Below are 18758 nucleotides of genomic sequence, written 5' to 3'. Positions count from 1 at the left end.
GGTCCTTTTACAATAGGAAGGTACTAGCGGCAGCTGGATAGGTCGTAAGCTTTCGAACAAGGTTCGGTAGTTAACTGCTTGTCCGACACGGCGCGCGCAGCGCGACTGAGGTAAAAAAACAAATCACTTTTGCTTTTGGTCCAAGCAAAAAACTGCAGAGTGAGGTGGCATGAGGTGGGGCTATGTGTAAAAGGACCTCAGGTTTGTATAGTTAGGAAAAATGCAATTTTGGACAAATTGGTCATTTGTTCCGACACGGCATACAAACCTTCGTCCTTTTACAATAGAAGACTCACTTCTTGGTGGGTGGAATCTGAGTCTTTTGTGAACAGACTGGTGTTCGCCCAACCTTGAAGCCTCCCTGGTCGTAAGAGCGAGGGAGGATCCAAGCCTCTGTCCCACCGATTGATCGGGGTGTGCACCGCAGGATCAATGGTCAGACCTCTGGACCGAGTACTAAGAGAGAGGCAAGCGTATCTCTTCGTACCAGCAATGTAAGACTTGTTCCTGTACAGAGCAAAGATAAAGTCATGGTTTTGACTCTTGTAGGCATCCATCTTCCCCCCCTTGTAGAAGGAAGTGGTGGATATTCTGCTCCTATCCCTAGTGAAACGGGATAGGATGGGGCTCTGTCATATAGCTCACGGCATCTCGTCCTTATCCAGCAGGGTAATGACCGTATCCCTCTACCACAGGTAGAGGGGTAGAAAAAGATAGAAAGAGAAGCCAGTCACTTTCTCATTCACTATCTATTCATACAGTCACACCAGGACTCGATGCTGTTCAGCCTGCTAGGGTCTGGGTTAGCTAGACGACGTGTTGAGCAGCCACCAACGGGTCCTAAGGAAACCGATCCAAGGACCTATGGGCAATATCCAAGAGTATAAGGAAGGTGCCGGTGGTCTGGTTGTACCAGACCCCTGCCTTCCATACCTGCGCCACGGAGAAGTTCTTACGAAACGCCACGAGGGCCAATACTTCTGACTTCGTGAGCTCTCGGACGGGACGTACGGATGTCGTCATACCATCAGCCTCATACGCCCTCCTGAAGACCTCACGCAGCCAGACGAAAGAGTGTTCTTGATACTTCTTTCTTGGTGACCCCGTTGCTAACGAAGAGGCGTCGACACTCAGGCCCGAGGTGTCGAGTTCTCTTCAGATAGCGCCGTAGCGTCCTCCCAGGACAAAGCAGCATCTCATCCACATCATTATCTGCATGAAGTTCCGTACTCTCTTCGCCGATGCCAGGTCCAGCAAGAAGAGGGTCTTGTGAGTTCCCTGGGTTGGCAAGACCTTTGGAGGCTGCTCTTAAGCAAGGAGATCTCGAACGAGTTCGAGATGTCCAATCCGTCAGTTTTCAGGACGAGCGTCAAGGCGGCTCTGTATCCTTTGACTGTGGGAACTTAAGAGGAGCTTCCTCGCGAAGAAAAACGAGGAAAACCGCTACCTGCTGAAGAGTGGCTCTGAGAGGAGATAGGCCCCGTCTACGACACCAACCACAGAAGACGGCCGACTTCCCCTGGTACACAGCTGCAGAGGACTGACGGACGTTTCCAGCCATCTCTGTTGCTGCGCTACGAAAAAAAGCTTCCGTTCGCAAGAGATGGTGGATAACAGCCAGCCGTGAAGACGTAGGGACTGGACTGCTCGGTGGTACCGCTCGACGTGTGGCTGGGCGAGAAGGTTGTGCCAATGGGGAATTTCTCTCTCGGTTCTGCTTGAGAAGAGCCAGCAGGTCCGGATACCAAATGGCCTGTGGCCATTTGGGAGCCATCAGGATCATCCTGAGATTCGGGATGACCAGTGCTCGACTGATCACCTTGCGAATCAGGCTGAACGGGGGAAAGGCATAGGCGAAGAGGTTGTCCCACGAGTGTTGAAGAGCGTCCTCTGCAGCTGCCCATGGATCCGGCACGGCCGAGAAGAACACCTTGGAGCTTCCTGTTGTGCCGATGGCGAACAGATCCTCGACTGGTCGCCGCCACGGTCGAAGAGCCTTTCCGCCACGTCCTGGTGTAGAGACCATTCGGTCCCTATCACCTGATCCCGAGGCTGAGCGTGTCTGCTACTACATTCCTTCCCTGGAATGTAGCGTGCCGACAGCTCTATTGAGTGCGCCTCGGCCCACTCGTGCACCTGCCGAGTCAACTGATACAACGGGAGAGACACTAGGCCCCCCCTGTTTTGTTGACGTAAGCCACCACCGTGGTGTTGACGTACATCAACACCACTGAGTGTCCCATCAAGCGGTCCTGGAACTCTTGGAGAGCGAGGAACGCTGCCTTGAGTTTTCAGTACATTGATGTGAAGGTGCTTGTCGTTCTCGTACCACACTCCTGAAGTCCGCAACTCTTCCAGGTGTGCGCCCCATCCCTCGGTCGATGCGTCTGAGAGCAGCTGCATGTCCCGGGGGCCCGGGGGGAGAGTGCGCAGAGGCACTCTCTTAAGGGGTTCCTGTCGTCCAGTCACCCGGCTAGGTCCTGCCTCACCTCCTGTGTCCGTGACAATGGAAAGCTTGGGGGATCCGTCGCCTGTGACCAACTCTCCTTCAGTCTCCCTGAAGAGACGCAGGTGAAGACGCCCGTTAGGGACTGGCTTCCGAGTGACGACAGGTGTCCGATCACGACTTGCCATCGCTGAGCTACCTGTTCCTGCCGAGACAGGAACTGGTTGCTGCCCTCCCTGAATCTGCTGATCCGCGAGTCTGCGGGAAGACTCGCCTGCTACCGTGTCGATCAGCATACCCAGGATACTTCCATCCTCTGCTTGTGCTCGAGATCGGACTTTCGAAGTTCAGAACGATCCCCAGATCGCGACAGAACTCGAGTAGTCGATCGCTGTCCTGTAGCAACTGCGAGCGGTAGCTCGCCAGGACTAACACCAATCGTCGAGATAACCCCCATCAGACGTATCCCGTGCGAATGGGCCCAAGCAGGAACACCAGAGTGAACACTCGCGTGAACACCTGTGGGGCTGTTGAGAGACCCGACGAAGCAACGTGGCCTGAGCTGGTACACCGTCCCGTCGAGGATGAAGCGGAGGTACTTTCTGGAGGACTGATGAATGGGTATTTGTAAATACGCATCCTTCAAGTCCACTGAAAGCATGTATCGTTCTCCCTGATAGAGTCGAGCACTGTGCGTGCCGTCTCCATCGTGAACCGGGTCTTGGCGAACCAACCGTTCAGGGAGAGAGATCTCATCACCGGGCGCCAGCCTCTCGTAGACTTTTTCCACCAGGAAGAGTCGGCTGTAAAAGCCCCGGTGACTGATCCGTGCCGATTTCTACAGCTCTCTTGCTCAGCATGGTCTTGATCTCCTGTCTCAATGCTACGTCCTTCGATGCCCCCTGGAACGTACGCCTGCTGTTGGACCGGGTTGGAGGTGAGGGGTGACCGAGATTCGAAGGTTAATAGATCTCCCTCCCGAGGACATCTACAATCCAGGTCTCGGCGCCGTGGCGCTGCCAGTTGCCCAATGGCTGGCCAGGCACCCCCCCACTTCCGGCAGCAGGTGAGGGGGAACGCCGTCCTTCCACTGTGAACGTCGTCTGGGTGGGGCTAATCGACACCTGACAGGAGAGAGCCGATACCGCTCCGACTCATTCCAGTCCTCGTCGAGGTCGAAACCTCAGGAGGACCGCGAAGGGGTATTTAAATACGGTGTCCGAAGACACGTAGAAACGCCTCTGTCGCAGTAGAGGAGGTGAAGTAGCTTGTTCGACCGTCCAGAACTGAGAGAGCCTTCTTGTCCGGAGACGAGAGACTACCTGGTTCAACCCAGTCGGCAAGCTCCGATCGCGGCAGACCCACCGTCGATTTGGGTTCCCTCTCGGCCCCAAAACGACTCGAGCCGAGACGTGGCTCTGCTGGTGGGAGCGGCGATCCTTCCCCGAGATCATTGTGCTGACGAATCAGCGCCGTAACCTCGACAAAGTCCCTCTGGATCTCGGAAGTCACAGCATCTTGCAGAGTGGGACCCGTTAAGGCCCTTCGAACAAGAGCATATTCCGAGAACCTTCCTCCTAAGAAGTGGGAACAGCGACAGCCCTCTCGTCTTCCCCCATCCACTTGCGCATACGTCCTGGCCGGTCCCAAGAACCGTGCCTGGCACGTAGGGCGTTGTGGTGGGATCATGAGGGGCGCACCCCTCACGATCACTCCTCAATACCTCGCTCCTCCCGGTGTAACCCGAGGAGGTTGAAGGTACGGGAGAGGCAGACCTGACGCTCCCTCAATTGCTCGCTGGCAGCACCAGCAGGCTTTGAGGGCTGCAGGCGATCGTCAACCCGCGGTGGCGATCGAGCTGCAGGCCTGGTCGAACCGTCTCCTGTGGAGAACGGCTGGACTGAGCACAGCGGCCCGATCTCGAGTATCAGAAGAGCTGGTGCTGGTTGCCGTACCCGGTCGCTCTTTTCTGTGAGAGCGACGGTCAGGCGACCTGCAGGCTCCCCTGTCACAGTGATACCGGTGCTTGTCCTCACGGCACGTCCACGATCCGCTGGTTTCCAGGCCGTGGCTGGCACCGGTCTAACGGAGGACCTCTTCCCAGCCTCAAGCCCGTGGTCGGTCGTGGACCGTCACGTCCCCGGGTATCCAGCTGTTCGCCGCGAGAGTGAGAGCTGGTCTGGTGAGTCGTCATAAGCGGCTGTCACCAGTCTTCCGCCCCGTGCCGTGAACCTGACGCTGAGCGGACTCAGAGGTCTGGTTCCTGGCTGCACGGTCGCTGTAGGCGACCGTACACTACGTACCGGGAAAACACGTCCCGCGAACGAGAGGCCGAGACGGACCCTGATGCAGTGGCAGAACCACTGCACCAGGCGAGGAAGTACCGGTGTTAGCCGGTACCCCTCTGGTCCCCGTAGTCGTCTTCCTTGCGGAAGAAGAGACGGGCCCCGCTCCCGAAGGAGCAGGAGGACCAGCGGAAGGAACCCTCCCGTCCCACCGAGGTGAGATGGGTCCCGAGAAAGTCCCGAGGGAGACTTCTTAGGAGGGAGGAGGCAACCTTCTTCTTCCTCGGCTGTGAAGCCTTAGAAGTCGAAGGGGAAGAGGCGGCAGCCGACGACGATGAAGAAGATGAAGACGACGACGACGACACCTTCCTCCTCTTCTTCGTCAGCTTCCTCAGGACAGACGTAAGATCTGCTATCCAGGGCGGAGCCGGGGCTGCTGTAGCCGAAGCCACAGGGCCCGGACGCACCTGTACAGACAGACCAAAGTCTGGGGTAGTACCACCACGAACAGGGGACGACATCAGCAGGTATGTGGGCATCTCAGGAACAGCAGGCACAGCCAGCAACAGCATCGGTAGGGACAGCCAGCGCAGCAACGGCAGGGACAGCCAGCGCAGCAACGGCAGGGACAGCCAGCGCAGCAACTGCATGGACAGTCAGCCCAGAATCGGCAGGTACGGCAGGCAGCACCGGAAACACAGGAAGTGGAGCAGCAGCCAGCAACATCCTGGTACTGGCGGCAGGTCCAGGGGCGAGCTCTAGGGCAGCGGAAGTGTGGTCGCTGCAGCGCGCAACCACGAGCGGCGGCGCACGCCCCCCTCTCGGTACGGCGAACGGCACTTCACGAGCGGCTGTAGGCAAGACTGTTACCACGTGAGGCGAGTACACCAGGTGAGGAGGGACGTCGTCACCTGGTTGCGTGGTCACCGACTCCATGGGTGACCGCAGTAGGCCCAGACATAGAACCGCAGCCCCTGGACACTAGCACGCCCTGCAAATGGGAAGGACGCCCATGACCTCACCAAGGTCCACCCTGTGGCAGTAGCACCTGCGGAAATAACAGTAGTGCGATTAGTGGGGGGGAAGTCCCCGCGCGCGGGGGGGTGGGCCCTCTGTCCGAACGAGTGGAAGACCCCTAATACAATTGTACATCGGGCACGACGCCCGCGCCTGCCCCCGCGCTCGACGGATCGGCGAGGAGAAGAACGCCGATAACCTCCCCCCCCCCAAGGGGAAGGGCCATCTGTGGGGAGCTGAGGCGGGGGGGGGGGGGGGTTCTCGTTCCCCACCCCGCACAGTACCCATGTACCCACAACAATATAAGAGCCCCCCCCCCGAGAGCAATCGTGCCATCGGCCCGAATGCAAGGGCATAAGGATCAATTCCCTGACTGAGCGGAACTTGAACCAAATAAATATTGATGCAATCAATAATAAGGAATAAAATGAAAATGCATCTTGCATACGATTTCACTTCACAATGAATAAGGGCTCGATCGAGCGCATTTGCGCCCTAGGTACCGAGCGCAAGGGTGAAAGGATCAATTCCTTACCTTTATGGATCAAGGTTTCTGGAAACCTTGATCCATAAATGAATTGATGCAATCAAAAAATATATGAAAATGAAAGACTACTGCGCTTGCGATTTCACTTCATACAAATAAAAAGGGGAAGGATCAATTCCCGGAATAGCGGAAACATTGATCCCAGTAAACAATGCAATCTCAATAAAAAATGAAAATGAAAAAGAACTGCACTTGCGATTTCACTTCATTCAAAATAAAAAGGGGGAAGGATCAATTTCCGGGTAAGCTCGGAAACTGATCCAAAATGAGTATTGCTACAATCAAAATAATATATGAAAATGAAAAAGAATACTGTACTTGCGATTCCACTTCCATACTGAATAAGTTTCCGTTGCCGAGCGCATTCGTTCGGCAACGGCATACAGGTCAAAAAATAAAATGAAAAGAGCACTTACTTACGATTTTTCATCTACACATTTCCAACCCAATCTACGCTCGGAGCGAGCGCTCCCGCCCTCGGCACCGAGCATACACAATACGAGGATCATTTCTGGGAAAATGAATTCCCGCACTTACGCCTTCAGTCCCGGCACTGTCGGGTAATCGGAGGGCGTGTTGACACCAAGATCCTTTAATTCACAATTGAATTCAATGAAATGATTGTACTTACAATTCAGTTTCACTAGATAATTAGAAAAAAGAAAAACACAATCATGCGAAAGCAAACGACGATGAGCGGGCAGAGAGCGATGATACACGTCCACACGCCAGCAGGCCGAAAGCAAAAGTGGTTTGTTTACCTCCCAGTCGCGCGCGCGCGCCTGTCGGACAAGCAGTTAACTACCGAACCCCTTGTTCGAAAGCTTACGACCTATCCAGCTGCCGCTAGTACCTGCCGCTAGTACCTTCCTATTGTAAAAGGACCGAAGGTTTGTATGCCGTGTCGGAACAATGGCCTTTTTTGGAAAGAAAAATGCCTCGGCGGACGTACATCACACAGGAAGAGAAGAAGTTACCCGGACATAAGCCTATGAAAGACAGGCTTACGCTCGCACTTTGTTCCAACGCCAGTGGGGATTGCAAGGTCAAGCCCCTACTTGTCTATCATTCGGAGACTCCTCGACCCTTCAAGGCACAAAGTGCTAAAGGAGAAGCTTCCATGATGTGGAGGGGCTGATGCGAAAGCCTGGGTAACGAGACTTTTGTTCACCGAGTGGGTAAATCTGTGTTTCGGCCCGACAGTGAAGAAATTCTTGTAAGAGAAGCGCCTCCCTCTGAAATGTCTGCTGTTGTTGGACAATGCCCCTGCTCACCCTCCTGGCCTTGAGGAAGATATCCTAGCGGAGTATTCTTTATCAAGATTCTTTATCTTCCACCTAGCACCACCCCTCTCCTCCAGCCCATGGACCAGCAAGTGATATTGAACTTCGTGAAGCTGTACACGAAACATCTTTTCAAGAGATGTTTCGACATCACCGATACCGCAACCTCACCTTACGTGAATTTTGGAAGGAGCATTTCGATGTTGTGAATTATGCATCCGAACTCATTGATCAAGCTTGCAGGAGGTTTCGAGGCGAACCTTGAATTCTTCGTGGAGGAAACTCTGGCCTGATGCCTTATCTGCCCGAGACTTCAAGGGATTCGACGTGGGCAAAGCTGGTGCAGATTCAGAAACAGTTGACGATCCTGAAACTGTTTCGCAACCAGAACTTGACCGGAGATCGTTGCTCCTCGGCAAGTCCATGGGGTTGGTCGTCGACAGGACCCTATCACAACGGCAGAAATTAAGGATGCTCTAGCTGCTTTTCATAAGGTGCAATCATTTGGAAGAAAAAGACACACCCCGAAAAGGCTTACACAGGTCGTATGTTTGCGCAGTTCGATGATGTTTGCCTGAGTCGTTTCAGGAACATTGTGAAAAGTAGGCAGAAGCAATCTTCCTTGGATAGTTATTTTTTTAAAGAGGCCTTTAGTAGGAGTAAGCAAAAAGGAAGATCCAATTTGATACTACGAAAACAGAAAGTTGAAAGTGGTGAAGTTATTGAAATTTTGTAAATAAAAAAAATATATATATATATATATATATATATATATTATATATATATATATATATATATATATATATATATATATATATATATATATATATATATATATATATATATACATATATATATATATATATATATATATATATATATATATATATATATATATATATATATATATATATATATATATATATATATATAAAGTATAAAAAAATTTAATTTTTAAGTTTTTAGTAAAGTTAAGTGTTTACGGTTTTGTTAATGTGCTTCGTAAAGTTTAGTCTATGTTTCCTGACATTTTTTAATGTGTTTCATACAGTTAGGTGTACGTACTAACAAGTTTTCTGCCGTTTGTCCTCCTCTGTTGCCACTTTTGGAGATAGCCTCACTCGAAAGGTAAGGTTCCACATTTTACTACATACGTACATATGTACGTACAGTATTTCTTTGTATACCGTGTGCACTAATACACTTTATTTACAGGTACTATGTAGTACATATTAGTAATACGTATTAAGTTAGGTATTGAATGGTCCAAATTGTTGTACATATTTCATTGTTTATTGGTCAATTTAGCTTCATTATAAAATTTACTGGGGTGTTTTTGTAGGGCTTGAAACAAATTAGGCAATTTACATGTAAAATGTGGTTCAAGATACAAAAAGCTCATGGTTACGAAGGCCGCCTCGGAAAGGATTAATTTCGTATATCGAGGTACCACTGTACCTGGGTACTGTATTTTAAGTCTTAATAATGCATTAGTCATGAAAATTATATGAAAAATACAGTAATTTGTGAATATTTCTCAGTGAAAAACACTGCGAATACAGGGGTCGGCTGTACATCCAAATTCCAGGAGACACTACATGAATTCTTTTATTTCACCATGTCGAAAGATTTTATGAGGTCCCTGGTGTCTTGATTGTTAGACAAATCAACCACCCTCTGTCAGAACACAGAAGATAACATACCCTTGTATCCTTTAATGGTAGACATTACTAAGTTTTGAACATTTCTTACGAACAATAAAAAAACCTGCTATCTGCTCTACAGATGTTTCAGAAGAGACGTTAGATTGTCGACATCACTTCCTGGAGACTGTCCAATTCGACTGATACAGCTTTGAAGAAGACAATCACCTGCATTTCGCAACTGCTTCTGCAGCTTGGCTTGAAAACCTTTTGCCTGTAACCTGTCAGGGCCAGTGCGGATAACCCCTAATGAAAGCTTCAGAAATGGGGTTGTCTGAGCAGACATCTCTTTCGTGGGAGTATCCTTGGATAGTCCACTACAGGCGAACAAGATCGGGACACCATTCTTTCTCTGACCTGAAAGGAGCCACTAGTATTAGGTACGTACATCCCTTGATGAGCAGCCAACTTGTTGATTACCTTCCTTATCACCCCGAAAGGAGGGAATGCATACGGATCCAGTCCCATCCAATCTTGAAGCATGGCATCCATTGCCCCTGCCAGGGGATCTGGAATATTAGAGCAGAACAGGAGAAGTCTGTTGTTCTTCACTGTTGTGAAGAGATCTGCACTCGGTCATCCCCATAATTTCCATAGATGTCACAACATGTCAAGAGTTAATTCTGTTGGAAGGACTTGTTTGTTGCTGCTCAAGTCATCCGCACTTATGTTCATCTTTCCTTTTAAGAACCTTGTCGAAAGAGTCACTTATGATGCTTGCCCATAAGAAAAGATCCCTTGCTGTCTTGTGCTGAGAGGAGTGAGTTCCCCCTTGCTTTCAAATACTATAAGAGAGGGCTGTCGTGTTGTCTGCATGAACTACCACATTCTTCCCACAAACCAGATTATGAGAAGGCCTGCACGCCTAAGTGTACTGCTCTTAGCTCCCTGACACTGATATAAGCTTTCCTCTGCTCTGGGGTCCACGTGTTAGATACCTCTTGACCGTTCAAGAGAGCTTCCCAGCTTGTGTAGGAGGCGTCAGAATTAAATTGAAGGTTTGGTCTCAACTGAGGAAGAGACTTCCCTTCCAACAGTCTTTCTTCACAAGACCACCACCAAAGGTTCTCTTTGATCTCTGTTGATGTCCTGAACATTAAGGAGTCTTGCTGAGTCTTCCTGGACCAATTTGCCCTTAAAAAGAACTGCAGCGGTCTCATGTGCATTCTTCCTAGTGTAACAAATAGCTCTAATACTGACGCCAGTGTCCCTAAGAGACTTATTCATTGCACTGCTGAGCAATTGGGGAGCGATAAGAACTGATGAACCATTTGGAGGCAACTTTCTACCCTCTTGGGAGTCAGATAAACCTGAAAATTCTGAGTATCTAGAATCATCACTAAATAGGGAATCTTCTGAGATAGTGTCAAAAAGGATTTCTCCTTGTTAATTATAATTCCTAACTCATGAGTTAGGTGAAGTTCTATCCAAGTCCTCTGCACACTTCTAATTTGATTCTGAGCAGAGAAGCCAATCATCCAGATATAGAATTATCTTGATTTCCAGAAGTCAAAGCCAATTTTTGAGAGGGGCGAGCACTCTGATAAAGACTTGTGGTGCCATCGAGAGACCAAAGCAGAGCCCAAAATTACAAGACTCTACCCTAAAAAATGAAGCAAAGGAACTTCCAAGAGTCTGGATGGACAGGGACATGGAAATATAGGCATCTTGCATGTCTAGGGAAACCATCCAATCCCCTTGCCGAACTGAAGACATGACTGATCAAACTGTCTCATAAGGAACTTCATCTTGAGTACAAAAACATTCAGAGCACTTAAATCTAGAGTGGGCCCCCCAGTCGCCCGATGCCTTCAGAACCACAAAAAGGCAGTTGCAGAAACCCTTCAAGTGAATATCTCTGACCTCTTCTACAGCTACTTTGAGGAGAAGTGAATTCACTTCTTGAGAAAGAGCCGTAAGCTTTGATGAACCTTTTGAGTAAGCCATCAAGGTGATCTGTGATGTTACCAATGGAGGAGCTTTTGTGAATGGGATGATATAACCTTCCCTGACAACTTTGACTACCCAGTGTTCCACTCATCTTGACTCCCATTCCTTCCAAAAGGAAAGAAGTCTTGTTCCTACAGGAGTGCAGGAGGACTATATTCTCACTTCTTCTGGAACATTTTAAAGGTGGGCTTCTTAATCGACTTAGAAGTAGGTTACAGGTTGGATCTTTGTCTAGACTGAGTTTTCTGCTTTTCCCCTTGAAAGGGCCCAGCCTACAGGGGAGAGGCAAAAGAGGAAGACAAAGGGCATAGTCTATCTAGGGAGTCTATTAGACTCAGTCAACAAATCTGCCATAGACTTCTAAAAGTATGACAAAATATCTTTAATTGTCTCCTAAGGGAAAAGATGAGCCTTAGCCAGGGGAACAAAAAGTAAGGCTGACTTCTGAATGGTCGAGACCCCTTTCGAAGCAAACAAGCACCAGAGCTCTCTCTTCTTTAACACTACCAGAGTAAAGAGGGAGGCCAGTTCCAAGGGACCATCTCTGACAGCCCTGTCCATACAAGACAGCAGGCCTAGTAAGTCTCAGAGGAGACATCTTCAGCAATTGCTGAGAATCTCCTATTTTTTATCCTAAGGCTCAAATTAAGAAAACTGAAGATCTCGAACACATTGAAAATATTCTTGATAAGGTGATCAAGTTAGGTAAGGAAAAAATTACCTTCACAGATGCAAAAGCTGTTCTTCTAAAGGAATCCACTAATGCACAGAAGTTCCCCAGGGAGGAGCCAGAAACTCCCAAGGAGGAAGCTTCTCTGGTAGCATGGCAATTGTACTTCAGCTTGATTACTTTCTTACAAGACTTAGGCAGTCTGGAGTCTTCTGAAGTATGTTTCCTCATCAAAAGGGTGGAGGGAGGAGAGGACAGAACAGAGGGTGTGAAGTAGTCTGGGTATGAGTCCAGAAGAAACCTCAGTAAAGAAGAGTAAGCAGTGGAAGGAGTAGACTCTTGTACGGTCTCTTCCTCCTCTTCTTAAGAAATCGGAGACAAGTCCTTGTCCTTCAATTCTGAAGCAGCAGAAGTCTTCTTCAAAAAACTCACAAGTTCTGAGAGTTGGTGTTGTATAGGGGTCGAAGCAAAATCCACTTGCACTGAAGACATCGTAGGGCACTCTAGAGAGGGTGCTGGGCGCTCGCGCTCAGAAGAATGAGATCTGTCTGTTGGCGCCAGGTGTACATAAGCTTGCGTCCGGCAAGCAGATATTGGCGCCGAACACTGGAAAGCATACGAAGTCTGCGAAAAGGTGGGTGCATGACACTCGACAGTAGATGGACTTTTTGAGCACTTGCTTGAGGAGAAGGGGTGTCTGGGCTGTCTCCTATCCAACCATGTGAAGTAAGAACATGCTGTACATGGAAACTGCAAGAAGGGTGAGGGCTGACTTCTCTAAATTTCTTGCCGGCCGTCTGATAGGAAGCCTTGGGTTCTGGATGTCTCTTGAGCAGTTTAGACACGTCAGGAAAAATATATGGGCATCTTTCCTTACCCGGACTAAAGAAATCAGAGTCTGAAGATAACTCATACACTAAAACGCCTTTCCAATGGTGTTTGGTTGAAGTCAGGGCATGCACACTTGGCAGAGGGAGCGACTGCCTGTGGGCAAACCACACCAGCCTCCTTTGGGCTTCCAGTATGTACTCTCCCTGGTGCGAAGGAGCAGGACAGGGACCTTTGCCTAAGAGAACTGGTGGAACGGGCAGCCACCACCTCAACACTCACAGCATTTGCACTTTTCACTGCACTTTCAATGATTTTCTGCATAAGAGATTTAGTAGCAGACCCCATTTCAATCAGGGTATTAAAAAAAACTCTGGCAATGGCTTAAAGGGCAAAATCATAGAAAGCTGGATTAGGAAAAAGTGGTAAAGTAGGAGGACTCAGGATTTGAGCAGAAGCAAAAGGAACAGGAGTAACAGATGTCTTTACCAATACTGAAGTTACAAGAGTAGATTCTAAATTAGTCCTATTCTCAGCCTTAAGGGCTGCCTTCCTCTTCCTATGTCTCTCTAGCTTTTTTCAGGTGAGATTTCAACATTTTCAACTTTTTTGCCTCCCAATCCTGACATTCTGAACAAGTACTTATTATCAATACTACACTCTTGTCCCCTACACTGAATGCACTTAGAATGACTATCATAAGAAAATTTTTTTAATCTAGTTCTGCAATCCTCTGAACAGAAATGAATACTAGAACTAGAATCTGACATTGTGAAATGGAAAATCACAAAACTGACCATAATCTATAGTGATATAAACAGGCCACAACAACAAAATTTAGTACTTCAACGAGTATCGGTGAACAACCATCTGAAATACAATGAAGCAGCAGCAATCAAACTACTGATGTTGATCGGAAACCAGCATAGAACAAATTGAGCTCCCTGCTAGTTTGTTTCCTAAAGTCCCGGATAGTGGACGGGTACTACTCACCTAAACACTGTCGATAGTGGCGCCACAGTACCAATTCTGAATTTTTATGCTGGCATGGTTAGGGAACTATAGCTATGTAATTATTTGGTAAGTTACTTAAAAAACAATACGTATATGAATCACTTGTCCTTTGTAAAGTAATGCAAAAGAAAACTAACCCCAGTCTGTCCCATACCCCAGGGGCCTGGGTTCATACCCAACAGTAACACCTTCTTTGGTCCTTTACAAAATTTTGCAAGGAAGTCCTTGTGAATTTCACGAGCATATTCCAATGGGTTGTAAATATAACAAATATTTTGGCCATAATCTAGCTGAAGGAGAGCATCACACTGTTTATCTTCAATTTCCAAAAATGATTTTGCAAGTGCATCCAAATCAGATGATCCTGAATTGTCTTGTAAGGCATTAATACTTTGGTCCTCATTACCGTCACTAATTTTCAGCTTTTTCCTTGCACTTTCCATTTTGATTAGCACCAAAGCACTCTATGCAGTCTGCAAAATTAAAGGCTCTGTTAGGATATTCCAGTATGTAAGTCTTTTTCATAAACATGACATTTTTATAATAAAATAGGATTTTAAGTATACTTACCTTTTAATAATAAAATAAGATTTTAAGTATACTTACCAAGTACAGGCAGTCCTCGGGTTACAACGGGGGTTCCGTTCTTGAGATGCGTTGTGAGCCAAAAATTGTTGAACGCCAGAACATTGTCAAAAATCATAAGAAAACCTTACTTTTAATGCTTTGGGTGCATTAAAAACTATATAAATGGCAGTCTTATTGCATTTTTCATCAAAAAACCTTCAAATATTAATTTCTGGGCTCAGCCTGTGTCACTCTGTGAAATGGTTCCTTTAGCACTCATTTCTAAGGTATAAGTATTGCTACAAATACCAGAGAAAAAGCTACATGGTAGTGCCAGAGTATTCTGGCTCGCTCACCTTTATTCAAGGTGTCAGTATGGTATCTGGGGCGAGTGACACCACTACCAGAGGTCCCTTGCCATTTAGTCTCTTCCTTCCTCAATATCCCTCGTCTACAGAGGAGCTGATCTAAGCCCCCGCTACCCGCTACTACTACAGCTAGCGCCTTTGTTTTCATTCCTTTCGATAGCACTGTTTACGCTGCCCACGTTCTTTCTTTGTGCTGTGTTTTTCCGTCTGGAATTCTTTGACAATTCATCATGGAACGTCAAACTCTTGCTGCATCCAAGTTAAGTACTGCAATTAATGTTTGAGATCATTTTGAGATGGCGTTTGGGATGATAAGACAATTTATATTAGGTTATATGCGGGAGCTGCAGCCCGAGCGTTGCCGTTCCCACGCTGCCATTTCATGGCTCGCCACCCTCGTGATGCTACGCTAATATCGTGTACCAATTGGTCTCCCATACTAATTGGATTCGATTTCATCATTTAGCAGTACTATAATTATTCGTACTTTAAGATGCATTTATTATTGACGTTTATTTAAGAATTAGTCCGATCACGGGGGATAGCCTACTACTGAACCGCATGCTATCGGGATGTAGTCTACTCAGCTAGTCTTACTTACAATCACTAATATGTTTAGCCGCCTGGAGGCCGATACACCTCGTCATTTAAGATTGTTGTGAAGAAAGTGTCCCAGCATCTTTGGGTAAAAGTGGTGTGCAGATTTATCACAGGAAATGGGAAGTTTGTTGACACAAGTGACTCCGCAAACATTGAGGTGGCATCAATCTTCTAAACATAAGGCGTTTTAAGTAAAATTTCGAAAGCATCATGGAGGTAAGTTTGCACTACGCATGGCTAGACCTTCAGTAACTTCTGTTCAACCGGAAATTATGGCATTACCTATTTTGTGACTTGAGAGAAAACACTTAGTACTCTGAGAGGAAAGTAGAGGTCTTGATCTTTTGTTTCCACACTGGCTGGGTTATGACTGGCATCTAATTCAGGACACGGGAAGCGCTAAAGTTATTTTTCGGGAAAATGACCACACAATATGGAGGAGTTATGGAGTTCCATTTGACAACATCTGTGTGTGAGAGAGAGAGAGAGAGAGAGAGAGAGAGAGAGAGAGAGAGAGAGAGAGAGAGAGAGAGCGTAATTGCTGGATGGGTAGTTAACGACTGTATTGGCTGTTGGTGAGTTCTGGGTTGTCTGCTGGTGCAGCTGGAGTTAGGTAGCTGTTCGAGTTCTGTGTTTTCAGTCAGTCTTTAGTCAGAAGCTATGATAGTCAGTAGTGTAGGCAGCGGTCTGTGAAGGCATTGATAGCTATACCTACTAACGTGTTCTTACCTCACCTATAATTTTTGGGTGAACTACCGTCAATTTCAATTAATAGGTATAGTAACTCACAGCTAGTTTGCCGGTACCACTACAAACCGTCAGATGATCGACTGATCGTGGTGTTATGACAACAAAATAAAGCCAAACAAAGTTCTTCTTCTTCTTGTATTTAAGGCAGGGGCTTAGACAAATATAAAGAGGATCACTCACTCTGTTATTCCTATAGTTCACTATAATAAATAAACTTTTTCTTACCCTTTAAATTATTTATTTTGTTTTGTTTTGTTTTAAATCTTCATTGAAGTTCAGCTTTTAGTAACCTTCTAAATGTTTGCTTCTTATTCATGTTCCTACATCCAGATTTCCCTACGTCTTCCATTAGATGCAAGTGACAAATTTGTAGTGAAAGCTCATTTCGTCACTACTTGGCAAGGTATCCATGATCCCAGTATATCTAGCTTTTATCAATAATTTCGTGATAAGTATCCTATATCGCAGATTATCACTAGGAAAAATTTTCTCCAGTGTTTCTTATTTTCTAACGTGCTTCCGAGTTTTACAAAGTCGTTTTGTGATATTTTGATATTAATTTATCAAAATAATTGTCCTGTGTAAGAAATGAAAATATATTTATTGTGGTCAATATTTATTGACCACAATATATTTATTGTGGTCAATAAATATAGCTATCTATCTATCTATCTATCTATCTATCTATCTATCTATCTATCTATCTATCTATCTATCTATCTATCTATCTATCACTGTAGTCACCAATCCACAATATGGTGACCTGATTTACTCACAAGAAATTCTGTACAAATAAATTAGGGTATAATGAAAAGTTAGTTTACAAAAAATACCAGTTTATTGACGTTATTCACATAAAATGAGAGTGGTACGTTTTTTTTTCTCTCTCAAGTAAAATCCTTCGACTTTCATATAGCATACTCACAGGACATTCCACACGTAATCAAGATGTAATGAAGACATTCGCCAAAAAATCATCGATTCGTTTGCAAAAAAAAAAAAAAAAAAAAAAAAAAAAAAAAAAAAAAAAAAACACACACACACAAGATTATCTGCAGGTACGGACTTGAGTGATCATCCTATATATCTAGCCGTTAATGAAGACGAGTAGGTGCAAAGAAATATCCGAATATTTTATTAAGACGACGAAGATGTACTAATTTGAATAAATTAACTTAGACTGAAACTAGACCGAATGCTGAAACAATGGGTTGTATTTGTTCGTAAATAATTGAATTGAAACAGAAAATTAACTTCATGAATGCTAGAAATTTCACGCACCAGCTGATTGTTTCAATATCAATTACAAAAATCACCAAATCATACAGTGGTTCGAACTTAGCATAAGTATATTATAAGGACAAGACTAAGAGTATCTCAGAAATCCTGCCTATGGGTGAAAAAACTTCAGACATTTGGGCACAAGTCACATTAACAGTATAATACACCGGGATAATCAAACAAGTAAATTCATTGATTATCCCCAAAATCTACAAAAACTAACACGAAAGCGATAAATCCGCTTTAAGTGAGAGAAAAATAATTCTATGACACAAACAGTAGAGATGAGCAGCGACCCAAATACCAAAAAAATGGCACAGGGTGTTGAAACAAAGATTAGGAACCATAACCCAAAATAATGATTTGTAATGCTTTTGAAGCCACTATCTTAGTAATATTGCTTTTGTTAAAAAATGTTGACGAGTGTTCTATTTAAAAGAAAAGTGCGACTACTTCTTTTGCATAATCTGCCCAAGATGCAACTTAGAAAGCTGCAAAATATATTAAACAGATCAATAAGATTAATTAAGTCTGTTGCACTGCACGACAAGATTGACTAGGTATTGATTGAATAATTGCACTGGCTCCCAGTTAAAGCTAGAATAATGTTTAGAATATGTGTAACAACGTAAGCTATTGAGGTTGGTTGTCTAAAATATTTTAAGGACTCACTGCACATAGCTACACAGCCAATGGATGGTCTCAAGTTATTTAATCCAAGATACAGTGCGGGTGTTGGCTTTGGGACATTAAAATTGTCACTCCAAGACTGTACAAGAAGCTCCCACTTTATATCAGGAATTCTGAAAATATCAAGCCTTTCAGGGAAAATGAAAGACATCTATTTTCCGAGTGGTATGGATTTAGTAATTAATATGGAGTACGCCGCAACATGGCTACGAGAGCAATCTAAAGTAGAGGATATTCCAACAAGTAAGGAAAAGATATGGGCGTGGGCAGAACATATGATAAGAATGGCAGATAATAGATGGACGAAAAGAATAACATAATGGGTCCATAGAGATGAGATTGCAAACGAAGCAGGGGAAGGAAGTCAAGACGATGGATTGACGAGCTAAGAAAATTTGTGGGTATAGAATGGCATAGAAAAGCTATAAATAGAAGGGAGTAGAAGGACATGTCTGAGGCCTTTGGCTTCCAGTGGACTAGCAACGGCTGGTGATGATGATGACGCCGCGTAAAACCTTTAGTCATTATTAATGACTCACTCGCCATACACAATAATGACTCATTATTGTGTATGGCGAGTGAGTTTCCGGGTCTCGCACAGTGACAGCGCCCTCGGCGGAGTTGGATCCTTGAAACAAAGGCAGTAACAATTACAGTAAACTGTCTTGGACCCTCTGGATATTTATCCCGCATAGTCAGGAAGGAGAACCTTGTGTTCAGAACCTTGTGTTCATCGTAAAGGAGTCAGTTACCTTTGAC

The 18758-nt window shown here is 45.8% G+C and overlaps 1 protein-coding gene across 5 annotated transcripts in view; it reads right to left on the bottom strand.

The window, feature by feature from the left end:
* The window catches only part of LOC135226475 (single-strand selective monofunctional uracil DNA glycosylase-like), a 183968-nt gene extending 167819 nt beyond the window's left edge, over positions 1 to 16149 (bottom strand). For 2 of the 5 annotated variants that reach the window (XM_064266080.1, XM_064266084.1), the window contains exons 1-2: positions 16013 to 16133; positions 13881 to 14216 (exon numbers count right to left, since the gene is read on the bottom strand). In XM_064266080.1, coding sequence (XP_064122150.1) covers positions 13881 to 14186 — 306 coding nt within the window. In that variant the 5' untranslated portion in view covers positions 14187 to 14216; positions 16013 to 16133. Of the gene's footprint in view, positions 1 to 13880; positions 14217 to 14349; positions 15520 to 16007 lie in introns of those variants that run through there. The other 3 variants (XM_064266081.1, XM_064266082.1, XM_064266083.1) reach the window with 3 other exon arrangements.
* Positions 16150 to 18758: the final 2609 nt, after the last annotated feature.

Source organism: Macrobrachium nipponense, chromosome 14 (genome assembly GCF_015104395.2).
Source record: "Macrobrachium nipponense isolate FS-2020 chromosome 14, ASM1510439v2, whole genome shotgun sequence".
Taxonomy (NCBI): Eukaryota; Metazoa; Arthropoda; class Malacostraca; order Decapoda; family Palaemonidae; genus Macrobrachium; species Macrobrachium nipponense.
This window is presented reverse-complemented; position numbering and strand designations above follow the sequence as displayed.